Source organism: Perca fluviatilis, chromosome 1 (genome assembly GCF_010015445.1).
Source record: "Perca fluviatilis chromosome 1, GENO_Pfluv_1.0, whole genome shotgun sequence".
NCBI lineage: Eukaryota > Metazoa > Chordata > Actinopteri > Perciformes > Percidae > Perca > Perca fluviatilis.
In genome coordinates this window covers 15,393,993-15,410,497 of record NC_053112.1, presented here as the reverse complement: position 1 = coordinate 15,410,497, position 16,505 = coordinate 15,393,993, and the positions used below count along the sequence as shown (strand labels likewise).

The 16,505-nt window shown below is 37.9% G+C and overlaps 1 protein-coding gene across 1 annotated transcript; it reads left to right on the top strand.

Annotated features, from left to right (window-relative positions):
- Positions 1-9,052: 9,052 nt before the first annotated feature.
- LOC120564677 (cytochrome P450 3A40-like) lies at positions 9,053-14,663 on the top strand. Its single transcript, XM_039809861.1, has 13 exons — positions 9,053-9,209; positions 9,307-9,400; positions 10,268-10,320; positions 10,527-10,626; positions 10,713-10,826; positions 11,378-11,466; positions 11,565-11,713; positions 11,852-11,979; positions 12,067-12,142; positions 12,244-12,404; positions 13,176-13,402; positions 13,960-14,122; positions 14,461-14,663. Exons 1-13 carry the CDS (start codon positions 9,145-9,147, stop codon positions 14,548-14,550), a joined length of 1,509 nt encoding a protein of 502 aa, XP_039665795.1. The 5' UTR covers positions 9,053-9,144; the 3' UTR covers positions 14,551-14,663.
- Positions 14,664-16,505: the final 1,842 nt, after the last annotated feature.

Below are 16,505 nucleotides of genomic sequence, written 5' to 3'. Positions count from 1 at the left end.
TTGTATGTGTGAAAGAGTTTTTGTTAGACTCGTGACGGACAATATATAAAACAACAGGCTTAACATATTTTACACGATGCACCATAACTTTAGAGATCTGACTAAAAACATGAGTAGATATTTATCATTAGCTTGAAAAGTACCACCAGTTTACAGTATTTTGTAATCACAGGTAATTGATAATGCTACATGTAACTACGATACAAGCATTGCAACAATTAAATATAACGGGGCGACCTCTAGCTCACCCAATAAGAGCGTGCGCCCTATGTAGGCTGAGTCCTTCGCAGCGGCCCGGATTGGAATCCGACCTGCGGCCCTTTGCTGCGTGTCATCCCCCATCTCTCACCCACCTTTCCTGTCTATCCACTGACACCACAAATAAAGGGAAAAGCCCCAAAAAAAGAATCTTAAAAAAAAAATTAAATATAACAGAAAAAAATAGGAATTTTCCACCATTTGACTGTTTTGTAAAACTATTTTTATTTAGTTTATCTTATTGTAACCACATTTGGTAGATAAACTATTTGTTTCATTACCCAAAAGGTTATTAATTAGTATTTTCAGTTCAGTTCAGTTCAAATTGATTGTAAGAGGGAAATATTAGTACAGAGTACCACAGCAATGAAATACAATGTGCCTTGGCACTCTCTCAGCACCAGTCAATAAGTAACAATTATAAATAACATTTAAAAACATCCAAGCACAGTAAACATAGTAACTAAGCTCAGACCTCAGCCCTCCTTCATGTTGTACTATCATTCAGTAGCCTAATTACCTGGGGGTCAAAACTATCCCTGAAACGTGATGTGCGCATTGGGATGCTCTGCAAACGTCTCCCTGATGGAAGGTGAGGGTGTGCAGGATGACTAGAATCCTGCATGATGCCTAGTGCCTTCTCAGTGCTGCGTTTCCAGTAAATGTTTGGGAGCGGTTCGAGTGGAACAGCAATGATTTTAGATGCAGTTTTGACCACCTTTGTCAGAAGATTAAGGTCATGTGAAGTGGCCTTGCCAAACCACACTACAATGTTGCCTGTCAGTATACTCTCAATTGTACAGCGGTAAAAGTTCTGTACAATGTTAAGGGACATACCATATTTCTTGAGACACCTCAGGAAATAAAGCATCTGATGTGCCTTCTTAATGGCAGAGCTGATATGGAAGGACCATGAGAGGGAGGCTGAAATGTGGATCCTTAAGAACTTAAAGCTGTTGACAATTTCAACTGGAGAGTTGTTAATATAGACAGGTGTATGTGTGGGTTTGTTCCTTCTGAAATCTATGATGACCTCCTTAGTTTTCCCCACATTGAGGAACAGATTATTTCTGCGGTACCACATGATCAAGTTACTCACCTCATCCCTGTAGGCAGTTTAGTTATTATTGTCAATGAGTCCTATGACAATAGTATCGTCTGCAAATTTCACAATACTGTTAGTGGGATGTTTTCCAATACAGTCATAAGTATACAGACTACAGTATATAATAGAGGACTGAGACAGCAGCCTTGAGGTGCTCCGGTGTTTAACACTATAGAGGCTGAGTATGTAGTGCCAACTCTAACTGTCTGGGGGCGGCCAGTTAGGAAGTCCTGTATCTACCTGCAGATGGAATTGCAGAGGCCCAGGTCTAACAGCTTAGGTATTAAAATAGAAGGTCTGATAGTATTGAAGGCACTGCTATAATCAACAAATAGCATCCTGACATAAGTATCTCTGCCCTCTAGATATTGGAGCACAGTATGTAAAGCCAAGGATACAGCATCATCCCCAGCTCTATTTGATCTGTATGCAAATTGCAGTGGATCAGTGGAGACAGGTATGCTGTTGTTGATGTATGCTTGCACGAGCTGTTCAAAACATTTCATAATCACAGAAGTCAAGGCTACAGTTCGGAACCACACAAAGAGAGAAGTTAAAAATGTCAGCAAAAACAGAGGCAAGTTGGCTATAACATTTCCTTAAGACTCGTGGAGTAATGCCATCAGGCCCAGCAGCCTTTCCTATTTTCACAGATTTAAAAACTTTACGTGTGTCAGCGACTGAGACCTGATGTGCTTGCCAGCTGAACGGATTCCCAGTTGGAGATGATGTGTCTGTGTGTGTGTACCCATTAGGAGGTACTTTGAGCACATCCCCAGTTGGAGATGGTCCCAGCGCCAGTGTCTCAGCAGCGCATTCAAAACGAGCATACAAAATGTTCATGTCGTCCGGGAAGGAAGCAGAGGTTGTTGTGACGCCACTAGGTTTGATATTCCAAAACGGTTTTGCTGTGTTTATAGACATACATTTCCATAAGTCCTAAACCTGAAGCATATATAAATTCCAGTTTTGTTTTTGTTAAAAAATCAACATGATTGACTAAGTCTGTTTTTTATTCATATCAGATTACAAAGTTCTGATACAGATTGATAGTAGTAAACTTTAAGTAGCGTTTACTAAAATTACAAATTTAGAAATTCAGCCTTGAGGACTCTGAGTAATTCCTAGTTGGACTTTTCAACATTTCCTGAGGTGATTGAACGTGTCATCAGCTTTAGTTTGATTGGTTTAAGTGGTCCAACAAGGCCTGCAGGGTCCATCGTCAAAGATATCGATGAAATGGACAAAGTCACTAAATCAGAAAGTTGTGCTCTCTCTAAATTCAATTTATCTTGTCCCATGTATTATTATGTAAAGGCAATCATGGCCTGGGATGCCTAAGTATGTAATTTAAAAACGACAACCTCTGTCTCCCCACAGATGGAGAAACTGTAGTTCTGCAAAACTTCCACCAAGGCCAGTTTAACCATCACCAGAGCAAATAGCATTCCCAAACAGTTCCTTAGCCTGAAACCAAATGGCAGGTAAGAGTATGGATGGATACTCTGCTTGTTCTGCTTACTAAATCTTGAAAAAAAAAAATACAGCAAAAAAAAAAAATAAACAATTACTTTTACACATTTTAATACAAAATAATAAAGAATTTTCAAATGTATTATGTTTCACAGGACTTACTACAAATGATTAAAGCCTGAATGACTTTCTCAAGATTTACAAAATGATGAAATTACTTAATTTTAGTAATGCATGCACCACTCTCTATAAATAATTTCTTGTAGCTCACTGATAGTGATTGTGTCATTATGAAACATTTAAAACGGCTTGGGTTATCCAAAGAAAATAATTTGTACTCAGAAATTCTTAAAAGTTGCATTGATGCAACACAACACATACAATTTAATTATTGAGTAAGTTTTACAGTACACATACTTATACACACATTTACAGTGTATACACACACACACACACACACACACACACACACACACACACACACACACACACACACACACACACACACACACACACACACACACACACACACACATATGCAGTACACTGTGGCAGCTACCTGTCAGGTTTGAACTCCTCTGGCTCTGGCCACAGCTCAGGGTCACGGTGCACAGCGTAGACTGGAATCATAACAAGCATGTCCTTTGGGATTGTGATTCCACTGATCTTGACAGTTTCTTTAGCAATTCGATCCAGACGTGCAGCTGGAGGGTAGAGCCTATCAGAGTAAATTCACAAATGTGCATTCTTGAAAAAGGGTTTTGGTTGTTCTAGAAATGTGCTATTTGTGAAATTGTTTCAATGACTGGGTAGGTTCTAAGCCCTTGTTTTTTTAACAACTCTTAGTGGCATGGTGGTGGTAATGTGATGTTTTATTCTTGACTAAAATACCTTGACAAATATATATATATATATATATATATATATATATATATATATATATATATATATATATATATATATATTTATATACAGTACAGGCCAAAAGTTTGGACACACCTTCTCATTCAATGCTTTTCCTTTTTATTTTCATGACTATTTACATTGTAGATTCTCACTGAAGGCATCAAAACTATGAATGAACACATATGTAAATATGTACTTAACAAAACAGTGTGAAATAACTGAAAACATGTCTTATATATTAGATTCTTCAAAGTAGCCACCCTTTGCTTTTTTATTAATAAGGGAAAAAATTCCACTAATAAACCCTGACAAAGCACACCTGTGAAGTGAAAACCATTTAAGGTGACTACCTCATGAAGCTCATTGAGAGAACACCAAGGGTTTGCAGAGTTATCAAAAAAAGCAAAGGGTGGCTACTTTGAGGAATCTAAAATATAAGACATGTTTTCAGTTATTTCACACTTTTTTGTTAAGTACATAATTCCATGTGTGTTCATTCATGATACTGATGCTTACAATGTAAATGTGCTAAATAATAATGAAACACATTGAATGAGAAGGTGTGTCCAAACCTGTATATATATATATTGAAATACATTGAAATTTAAAATATAGATATTCTTACTACTTCTAAAGCTCACTAATTAACATGTTTGGTTTCTGTAGTGTGGTGTTCTGCCATTAAAAAGCAAAGGTCCTCGGTGAGGTTGCAAAAAAACGAATGCTGGATTTGATTCATGTAGTATACTGTAAATCCACGATGTTCCACTTCCGGGATTGCTCCATTGCCAACAGAAATTCGGGCTGGATTTCACTCTTTTCAGCCGGATGTGCGTAACCTGCCTATTTCTTTGTGTTGTAATTTTAAACTCCTGCGGATTTATGAGGACTATGGTTAACTGCTCCTCGGATCTCGGCAGGTTAAATCCAGACAACTAGCTAGACTTGTTGCAGCTGCCGTGGCTCTGCCTGGTGCTTACACCACCCATGACGATTGTAATTGGTTTAAAGAAATGCCAGAGCACTTTTTTCTCCCATCTCGGAATGCTGTGTGAACTAGCCAGACCCTCCTTCGCAGCGCTGTGGAGGAAGGTCTGGCAAAGCGAGACTACATTTCATGTGACATTTAGAAACCATTGATAGCATGGTATTACTTACTCTTTTATAGCAAAAATGTCAGTATTGTGCGCCTTGGACCGCAGGCTGGCTGTTTGCGGGAGTGATGTTTCATGATGCTAAACATCTTGGACAAAGGAAAAAGTGCAAAATGAACACAAGTACATGAAGGCTGAAGGTTAATATATTACAGTTTTTCTCAGTCGCTTTGGTGCATTTCTTAGATCAAAAGTGCAATTCTTGATACTACTTGTACAAATTCCAAATCATCTAGTCACTTGTGCACATGATTAAAGCACTTTCTTATTCCTTTGAACAAATTGCAATTGCTTTTGTACATATTGCAATTGATAATGTACAAGTGTCAGCTTTTTTCCACATTTTCAATTGCTCATGTCATGTTGATCAAAATATAGTAGATGGTTCTCTGTTGAATAGTCTTACCCCTCAAAACATCTAGGCATTAGTTCCTTGCTTAAGCCATTACATGCAAAATTGTTGAACTATTTGTCATAAACTGCACACATGTCCATTGCTGTAGAAGGAACATGCAATATATGTACATTTTATGTCACTCTTCCTTACGAAAACAAATTCAACTGAGGGTGGGTATTGGCGCGTATAATGGAGTTGGAATCAAGTGAACCCTCTCACAACTTTGTATACGTGGATGAGGCTGGCTTCAACCTGACCAAATGCAGAAGGCGGGGTCAGAATATCATCGGTCACAGAGCTACTGTGGATTTGCCAGGCCAACGGGGAGGAAATATCACCATGTGTGCTGCTATTTCGGAGCATGGTGTCCTAACCCATATCCCCCTAATAGGGCCATACAACACCCAGCATCTAGTCAACTTTTTAGAGACTCTCTACAGGGCTCTCATCCCTGATGATGAGAGGGGTCTGTTTAGAGTGGATTTGCCAAAGTATGTGGTCATTTGTGATAATGTGAGTTTCCATCGATCAGACATCATTAGGCAATGGTTTGTGACCCACCCGAGGATGCTTATAGAATTCCTCCCACCTTATTCACCATTCCTTAACCCAATTGAGGAGTTCTTTTCAGCTTGGAGGTGGAAGGTGTACGATTGTCAACCACCCACACAGATGACCCTGCTGGCTGCAATGGATGCAGCATGTGAGGACATCACAGTAGACGCCTGCAGAGGATGGATAAGGCATTCCAAAAGATTCTTTCCACGTTGCATTGCAAGGGAAAATATCCGGTGTCATGCGGATGAGAACATGTGGGCCGACAGACAGGAACGTTTGGATGTGTAGATACTGCACTAGAACAGTGCTGCGGGCAAAGTTGTGCCTTAGGGGTGTTTCCTGTGTTTCTTTCTAATTTAGTTTTTTTTTTTCTTTGTGCCCTTGTCTTTTTCTTACTGTAAATTATTTTGTTTATTTCTTTCATAAAGTCGCACTAGTAAAAGCTGTGAAAAACAAAATCCTGTCCAGTATCTTTCAATCAATAACCCACATACAGTAATATGTAAATAGTACTGTTGAAATTGATATATGCCATAGAAGTGCAGCCTTGTGCATTTTCAACACAATAACTCCATCACTGTCATCCAAACTGTAGCCTAAGTTTACATCAGGTAAGACTGTCAAAGTACACAGTTACATTGACAACATGCCTAGACATTTTGACGACCTTGTTCGTGAACAATGACTCAATGACTTATCATTCTGATGATACTGACATGACCATTGACATGAATATTTACTTTTGAGAGATGTACTAAGGATTTTTAGTGACTGACTAGCTTTAGAAACACATCTATTGTATATTGCAGTTTGTACAAATTGTTCTGAGAAATGCACTTATTATTTTGCACGTTAGGGATGATGTGAAAAACGCACCAAAGCGACTGAGAAAAACTGTAATAGACCCTATATGAGTTAGGAAAATGGACAACTCTTACTCTTTTACACGGCCAGAGGTGAAGCAGGGAGTGATGATGTTACAAATCCGTCTCCAGTGATCATCCTGAGCAATACTTACTGCGTCATAGAGGTCCCCATTCAGATGGAAGTTCTATAGGGGGACAGTGGTCAGTACACATGTATTTGTGGAACAGCTGTTAATAGTAGTAACCTGGACAAAGAATTTGCAACTGCAGCTTGTTGGACCACCCACATTCAAATGTCATTTAGATGAGGTGGGCACTGCATTATTTTTGGTGTACTATTTGTTTCCAGTGGTGGAATGTAACAAAGTATATTTACTCAAGTACCGTATTTAAGTACAAATACGAGGTATTTCAATTTTATGCAACTTTATACTTCTACTCCTTTACATTTCAGAGGCAAATGTACTTTTACTCCACTACATTTGTCCGACAGCTTTAGTTACTTTTCAAAGCACAATTTTTTACCCTTCCTATCCAGTAAAAAAAAAACATGTATCTTCAAATGCAGAGATTTTGGTGAATATTCTCCTACTTCTTAGGCTAGAAACACTATTTAAAAGCCTTCTTGGATCAGCTGGAAAATGCATTGTCACAAATCTGAGGACAGGGCTGTTTTTCTGAGCTCATGAAAAGTTGAGTTTGAAGAGATACATGGTTCTCACAGGACAGCTACACTACAAACATATGAACCTCAAGCGAGCGTAAAAACGTTTTTGCGAATTTGAGAAAGTTTTTTTGAATTTTGCCTTTTCCATCAACATTTCCTAATACTTCAAAATGAGCATAAAAATACGTTGATGGAAACATGACTAGTGCTTGGCTTTTGAAATTGTGACGTACCAACTATAGCTTGCCCGGGTAATGTTTGAATCTCAGATTTTAATGAAGTGCAGAGTCGTCTCCCCCTTTAGTATAGTAGTGACAACCTTTGTACAGATACAAGTCTGTATAATAATTGTCAGACAATTTAGGAGACAGAAACATAAAGGGAACATCATAACAACATAAGACAACAACTCATTTTTGAGTGGAGGGGATCTTTGAATAATAATGGGTAGTGGTGTTAGGCTTCTTATATTTACACTACACTCACCCCAATACTTTCCCATACTTCTGAGCACACTCGGTGTCATCCAGGTAGTAAACCTGGTCACAGAGAATACATATTCATCACTAATTACAAAACAAATCATTGTCTGTATCCTTACCAACTCAGTCTGCATTTTTAAATTCAAATGACAAAAATTATATAAATATTGTCATTTGAATTTAAAAATGGGATTTATAAAGATCTTCATACCAAGTTGTGCCTGCCAATTGTGCCCCAGTACATGTATGGCTTGGGACCTGGGATCCCCAATTTCTTAAATATTCCATGAGTCCAGTTGCCATACCTGTGCAGAACAGAAAAACATTAAATAAATATTGTCTTTAAAGTCACATAGTGTGAGTAAAAGGAAAAGGCTAAACTTTGGTGATTTGGTGCATAAGGTAACGTTTCCCTCAATTTACAATCCACTTTGATTAGAATTAACTTTGGTCCTTTCATAACAAATATGCAGATAAATGTGATCAGTAGAATCAATGTTTCTAAAGAGAAGAAAGGAAGATAACCTATGGCTTTCTCTTGCTCGGGCGAGTTGGAGCAACCTCAGTTTTGCACTGACTTGTGACTGCATGTCCAGGAGGTGTGGCCTCTTTTCACTGTGTTACATAAGAACTTTAGCCATTTCCTGTGCAGCACCAACAAAAAAACAGTAGAGTTTGAGTTTCTGCCACCAACACATCTGATTATGCCTGGACATGTCTTTGTGTGAGCACAGATTGAAGTAAATATGTCTAAATAAAACAATTTGACAATCACACACAAAAAACAGGTTTAATGGCTTGCTTGTGTTTTAATTTTGTCCACTTAATATAGGGTGAGCCAAGAAGAAATTTAAATTACTTAGTTTATTTGACTCGTGGAACATTTAAATTACAAATAGCAGGATAGCAACATAAAAGAATAATATTCTAATAGTAAATAAAACACTATATACAGTAGTTGAAGTTGTTTTCATGCACTTTGTGTGGGTTTTTTCTTTCTTGTGTGTGTTGTTTCTTAACACAAGCAATATAATAATTTAGGTCACAAAATTGCAGCATCACAGATGACAAAGTGTAAAACATGATAATAATGAGTGCTGCTTGGTCTCTTTCTGTCAATGATTCACATGACACTGCCGCCTGCAGTGGGTTCAACTCTCACACACTCCCTACTCACGCAACATATCGGTGCTGCAGGATATAAAAGCCTCTGTCGTGATTTGGGGCTTTGTTGCGTTTTTGTGCTGTCGTTGAAGGTAGAGAGAAAAACACGCAAAGATGGGCTTCTATTTCTCCACTGAGACATGGACCCTCCTGGTGGCTTTCATCACACTGACCTTTGTGTAAGTGTTCAAGAATATTTGTCCCAGGTAATTGTGCGGTGTTTGTGAGTTGTATGATATAAATCTCTTCTCATCTACCTCTGTCTTTGTTTTACAGGTATGTCTGCTGGCAATTTGGAACATTTAAGAAGATGGGCATCCCTGGTCCCAGACCAATCCCTTTTTTCGGCACTATGCTAGCATATAAAAAGGTTGGTAAACTTTTCAGAAGCAAATACACCATAGATCTATACCGAAGTGTACAGGCTTAGCAAGCGACAGATTGGTGTAATGAAAAACCTAACAAAGTGGGAAAATTAACATTTGCATTGAATATCTATAAAAGTGTGTTAGTTACATTATTGTGTAAAAAAATCTTTCTTTTATATATAATACAATATTAATAATAACGAATCTTGTTTTTACTGCCCTGATGATATCTAAACTATATTGCTATGCTCAAATTGAATAGTTAGAGTTATTTATGAAAAAGTAAAAACATCTCACATGGGGTTTGACAGTGTACATACTGTAGGCTATATCATAGAAGGTGTAGTAATAGAGTTTAGATTTATGGACCGATGGTGCATAATGTTTCACACAGTTGTAAAACTTTCAAGCTTCCTTAGCTATATGTAAATTGACAGGTGGATGAAAGTGGTGGAAACAATGTCCTGTTTAATCCGGATAATCAAATAGAAATATTTATTGGAAAATAATTCCTAGTGAATAAATTTCACAGGTTTCAAATTCCTAGGAAAAGGGGAACTACTGTTATAGACTTTTTGGAGTTTCTCAGTTGTGTCAATACAGTTTCACAATGAGACAAAAGTTTTAATTTCCCTTTTTTTCATTTTGTAAGCTGTCAGTTTAAAAACATATTTTGTTTTATTGGTATTTCAACAAAATGGTGTCAGGTTTAAAGTGCCAATTTTAGTTCATATAGCCTTCTGTTTAATTATTTTTTAAATTTAAATTTAATAATTTTTCATGCTACAAATATTTCCACCATGTTAAAGTGGACTGAAGATTAAAGAAAGGCTTTCAATTCATAATCTGTATATTATTGTTGTTCCTAGGGATTCACCATCTTTGATGAAATGTGCTACAAGAAATATGGGAAAACATGGGGGTAAGTCTGCATGTTGTACTGTGTGTGTTTCTGCATGTGTATAATGCATTTTGTCAATCGTTGTCCTTATTGCTGCAGTATCTCTGTTTACAGTGCTGTATACCTGTTTTACAATGTAGATTTATATGTGACTGCATATATAAAAATCTCCCCTGGTGTTTTATTATTTTTCTATTCATATTCTATTCTGTTCTTATCATATTTAGCATTTTTGATGGCCGTCAGCCCGTGCTGTGCATTGCAGATCCTGCCGTGATCAAAACTGTTCTGATAAAGGAGTGTTACTCTCTCTTCACTAATCGTAGAGTATGCTCACTTACTATATAACACATTCAATCATTCATTGTGGTTGCTTGAACTCTCTCATCATCGATATGTTTCCTGACTCGCAGAACTTCCGGCTGAACGGACAACTGTACGATGCCGTGTCCATCGCTGAGGATGATCAGTGGAGGAGGATCCGAAGTGTCCTCTCTCCTTCCTTTACCTCAGGAAGACTGAAAGAGGTACAGTTCTCTCCTGCTCTGTACCTCCTCTGCCCTTTCTTGCATGTTGAACAGAACCATCTTTTCAACCAAGGTCTGTAATGTAATATGAATTATTTCTTTTGAGGGCAGTGCAGACCCAACATGCATTGAGGGGCCTGTGACGCCTTAAAAATAAACAAATGTTTACTTGTGAGATCTCATAACAAGATATGGTCTCAGTGTGGACATTAGCTGTCAATAAGTTCAATCAAAAAATCATTTTTCCTTCCCAGGTTGTTTCGTTTGAAGGAATTTTTAGAGGCCTAAAGAGATGAAAGTATTGAGCATTTCACAAGAAAAAAAAGCAAACATTAGAAAAAAGTCAGAAAAACAAAGTTATAGTTAAGTTATATGTTTTTTTGTTTTTTTTTCTTTCTTTATCCCTTTTATTATCTTGTGGTCCGTTGTGGCAGACTTATCATGGAACCACTGATCTATAGGAAACACAAACAGCAGGAACTTTGTATCAGTGTATTTCCCTGTAACAGTGTCTGTTTTTGTCTGTCTACCTGTCCCTGTCTGTGCCTCAGATGTTTGGCATAATGAAGCACCACTCTGCTAACCTGATCAGCAGCATGAAAAAGAAGGCAGACAAGGATGAGCCCTTAGAGCTGAAGGAGTAAGGACACATATTCCATTCATTTAAAATTACTACAGAAAATGCATAAAGTCATGAAAGGATGAGTTCATCTCCAATGGGTTTTTTTTGCTGATTAGGTTCTTTGGACCCTACAGTATGGATGTAGTAACCAGCACAGCCTTCAGTGTCGATATAGACTCACTCAACAACCCCTCAGACCCTTTTGTCACTAACATCAAGAAGATGCTGAAGTTTGACTTGTTTAACCCTATCTTCCTCATTGTTGGTACATATATTCCTTTTATGTCGGTAAAATGCAGCTAATCATAATTAATAACTATCTGTGTTGTGAATGTTTCCAGTCATTACAGTCGCTTTCTGCCCTATGTCCTTGATAAATGTTTTTCTTTCTGCTTAATTCCAGCTTTCTTCCCCTTTATGGGTCCTATTTTGGAGAAGATGGAGTTTTCCTTTTTCCCTGTGGCTGTCACAGACTTCTTTTACGCTGCACTGCAGAAGATCAAGTCTAATCGAGAACAAAGCAAGCAAAAGGTATTACTGTCTGCATGTGCTTATATACATATATTTGTATCAGCAGATTAGGAAATATAATCAAAGCTATTCTCATATGTCTACTAGAGTCGGGTGGATTTCCTTCAGCTGATGATTGACTCCCAGAAAAACAATGACCTCAGTAAAGTGGAACAGGATAAAGGTGACACATGCATACATACACTGCCACATAGAGTATTTAGACACACATACAACCACAACTTAAAAGCTATTCTAAATCACATCTTCTTGCTATCTCCCCAGGTTTAACTGATCATGAGATCCTCTCTCAAGCAATGATTTTCCTCTTTGCTGGCTATGAAACAAGCAGCAGCTCTCTCTCTTTCATGGCTTACAATCTGGCCACAAACCCTCATACCATGAAACTGCTGCAGGAGGAGGTCGACTCCACCTTCCCTGATAAGGTGCATTGGGGAGAGGATAATGTTTAAGTAGCAGGAAGGTCTCAAAATAATTAATTTAAAGCTGCTTTCATTGTTTTTTTGGCCACTTGAGTGCAAAGAACTCTGATATATTGTCCCCTTTTAAAGTTGTTACGGCTAACATGCTTATTTCTACAACCAGCATGCACAGAGCAACATTACAAATCATCAGGGGTTGTGTTTCTGCCCAACTGATGAATTATTAGATAGATATTCACTTTTCTTTTAGCTGTGGTTTGATTTACACAAACTCCTGAAAGAAGTATCTGGGTCATCTGCTAGTTGGAAACTAGAAGTTAGAAATTACGCTTCCTTGTGCTGCACATAAGTGAAGTGGATAGGTTTGAGTGACTCTATTCCCCTTTGGAAAAGCATAATTCCATTACATTGTCTGTATGCTTTGACCTAAAAGAGGCTAAAAAAAAAAAGCCCTGTAGAGCTTAGAGTTAGGTGATAATGGGACTGGCCCCTTTCACATCACACATAGTCGTATATTTAATTGTTAAAAGAACAGTTTGAGATTTTGGAAAATATATTCTTTTTTGCTTTCTTGCGGAGTGTTAAATGAGAAGATCGATGCCATGAGAGTTGTATCAGTATTCTGATCTAAACCTGTAAAGGACAGCAACAGTGTTTTTTTAACCTCAGTACCTCTGTCAACCATCAGTGTATCTCTTCAGCGCTCCTAACTTTTGCCTAATATAACAAAGTGGTGGTCTTGTCATGTATAACTGTGTCTATGTGTTTGTTTAGGGTCCTGTTGAATACCAGGCTCTGATGCAGATGGAATATCTAGACTGTGTCATTAACGAGTCTCTCAGATTGTACCCCATTGCCCCACGCATTGAGCGTGTAGCCAAGGCGACTGTGGAGATAAATGGCCTTGTGATACCAAAAGGTATGATTGTCATGGTACCCACATGGCCCCTGCACCGGGACCCTGATCTGTGGTCCGAGCCGGAGAAGTTCAAACCTGAGAGGTATGGAAAAGAGTTATACGTTTAGGTTTACCAAAACAGCCACAGAAAGGAGCTGGGGCCCGTTTCAGGAAGGAGGTTTAACAAACTCTGAATCTAACCCTGATGTCTGAGTTGATTTACCCTGAGATGGGAAACTCTGAGGAGTTTTTGGTTCCAGAACAGCTGATTCGAGTTGGTTCAGTCAACTCAGAGTAGGTTCACGCATGTGCACCACCACAATAAAAAGGCAGTAGGAATGGAGCCATGATACTATGATTCACCATGGTAACAACCACAAACAAACGGGTCAGCGGAAATACTCAATTACCAAAGTAACTGACTCTGAGGTTAAGTTACCTCTCTTTCTGAAACAGAAAACCCAGAGTTACCCTCATCTCAGGGTTAACAAACTCAGAGTTTTCACTAAACCTGCTTTCTGAAACGGACCCCTGAGCTCTGAAGGACATTGCCTCATTTCTGTTATTGATACATTATTATGTGTGTGTGTGTGTGTGTGTGTGTGTGTGTGTGTGTGTGTGTGTGTGTGTGTGTGTGCGTGCGTGCATGCGTACCATCAGGTTCAGCAAGGAAAACAAGGAGACTATTGATCCATACACGTACATGCCTTTCGGGGCAGGACCAAGGAACTGCATTGGGATGCGATTTGCTCTGGTGATGATGAAACTAGCAATGGTGGAGATCCTCCAGAGATACAGCTTCTCTGTGTGTAAGGAGACTGAGGTGAGACCAAAGATATTCATCTTCCATCATTCATCACACTGCTTCTTATAGGTTTTTTTTTTTTTTTTATGGTGAATGAATAATCCTTTTTTATGATGTATGAGTAATACTGTTGTGTGCAAATTTGATTTATTGCTTGTTTGATTGGGACATGGAGAGTTATATAACACCAGATCCAGCCAATCATGAGTGTGGTAAAGAAGTTGAAAGGGTTAGGGTTAAAAGCCCCTACCTGACACTTTGAACAACAAAACATTTGATACTGCCAATTGTTATTTTTGTTTCATGCATAGACTTTGTTGACACTTCTTTTCTCTTCACATGTAATTTCCTGCCAGATCCCCTTGGAGATGGACATCCAGGGCCTGCTGGCCCCAAAACGACCAATCAAACTGAAGCTGGTGCCACGTTCTGAACCCTCAAACTAAATCAACAACAAGATAAAGAATAATCATTTTAGCTATGTTGTATACAGACCTACTGTGAATAAAAAAGATGTCAATTTGTTCATGGTAATATTAAAGTTATGTTTACATCTGTATGAGTACTTCTATTTTCTGTTCCTGTCAAAGCTTTTATCAATATTCATCTTAAACTGAGTGACCAATTGATCATTTATAAAGCCAGTGTTAACAATAAAGGATAGTTTAAATTTTTTAATTTTTTTGTATATGTGATTTAATCACTGTTACAGCAACTTACAGAGTTTACAAATGATCAAAATGTGGCAGAACAGAAGTGTGACAGAAACATTTTGATGCTTACAAAGACATTTTTTAAGGGTTATTTCCATCCCAGTATACTGTCACATGTTGCATGTGGTCACATAGACAAAATAAAAAAAACATACCGTAATACTGTACCACACAACAGCAACACCCACTATTGTCTCATCGCTTGACCATACAGTTAATCAACGTTTTTCTGATAATAAAAGCTTGTCTGAAGGAAGTACTGGTATTTATTCACTACTGGCTCATTACACAGGCTTTTATAATATTTTGCAGGTGTTCATGTTTTTCTTACCACCCTGTGTTAAATGGGGACTAAAATAAAAAGGCAAAGCGGGTTCATTCAGATATCAGCCAGGCAGTGAGTTAATGGTTGACCAGATATTTCAGTAAGAAAGTGCATTGGCCTTGGCATTGTGATTATGTTGTAATTATGCACGTGTTCACTCTAGCTCTGTAAATGTTTTACATCACAACAGCGCACTCGTGTGGATGGTCTATTTATATGTTTTGTTCATTTATTGCTCATGTGCTCCTGCTACTTCACAGATCCATTATCCGCGTTTTTCAGCCATCTTGTTCTTTCCATGTTTATAAACAGAGGGTAGAGATAAAAAAAAAGAGAAGAAAAATCTGAGGCTGGCAAACCAGCTCCACTGCAGACACCACATGCTCTTGGGGCTGGGATTGAGAAAAGGTTATCTGCTGAAAATAGCTGAAATATGTGATTTACACCAAACCTGTCAATTAAATGCACCATTTTTATTTAAGTTGGTTAAGCGCCCAAGCTCTATGATAAATAACATAATGAACTGCAATCCCCATGGATATGTTTTTTAATGTCTTTTAGTAACTTGTGTGATTTATCAATTTACTTTTTTTTTTATAAATGTTTTGTTGAATTCACAGAGCAATTTGCACAAATTTAAAATGATTCAAAACTGCAATCCATGAAAGTGAAAAGCTGTAATAAATTAGCAGTTCTGAATAATAACCATGGATGTATTAGATAATAACACAGTAAATAATAAATCTCGAAAATTCTGTTTCCTGGTGTGACGAAATTAACTGCAGCCTATCGGCCGAGGTGCCCAGATGTGGCGTTCAGGGAAGAGAACCTGCAGCCAACCATGATAGTAATAATGTTGAGGACTACTTTTTGTGCTGTTATCGTTTGTTATCCCGTGTCAGTGACCGGCATTACTGTCGGTTTCTGTTTCTGATGTCAACATTATTAGTATTACATATTTCTGCAACTGTAACATGTATTTTCGTATGCACTTTTATTTTTCATTCATCAGATTTTAGGCAACTTATGACTGAACTGGAACAGCACTATTGATATTGTCTCTTATTTTCTGTCTAACTTTTTTTTTTATCTCACTTTATTCTGTTTTAGTTGATTGATTTTCTTCTTCGTTGTGTCTTTACATATCGTTCCTGTGCTATGTTGCCTCATGTAAAGCACTTCAAATTGTTTCAGTGTTTAAAAGATGCTATTACAAAGAAACTTGCCTTGCCTTGTTGCCCATGTTATTTTAACAAATCAAATTTGACCCTAAATCTAGTTAAATCCAAACCTAAAAATCCGTACACTTGGGATTAAGCAGACCTCAGTTAACATGTTTAGACAAATCAACGTGCAATTTTAT

Coding starts and splice junctions, on each gene's coding strand:
- LOC120564677 (XM_039809861.1), top strand. CDS start 9,145: ATGGGCTTCTATTTCTCCACTGAGACATGGACCCTCCTGGTGGCTTTC. Junction 12,143..12,243: donor TAAAGTGGAACAGGATAAAG/GTGACACATGCA, acceptor CTATCTCCCCAG/GTTTAACTGATCATGAGATC. Junction 13,403..13,959: donor GAGAAGTTCAAACCTGAGAG/GTATGGAAAAGA, acceptor GCGTACCATCAG/GTTCAGCAAGGAAAACAAGG.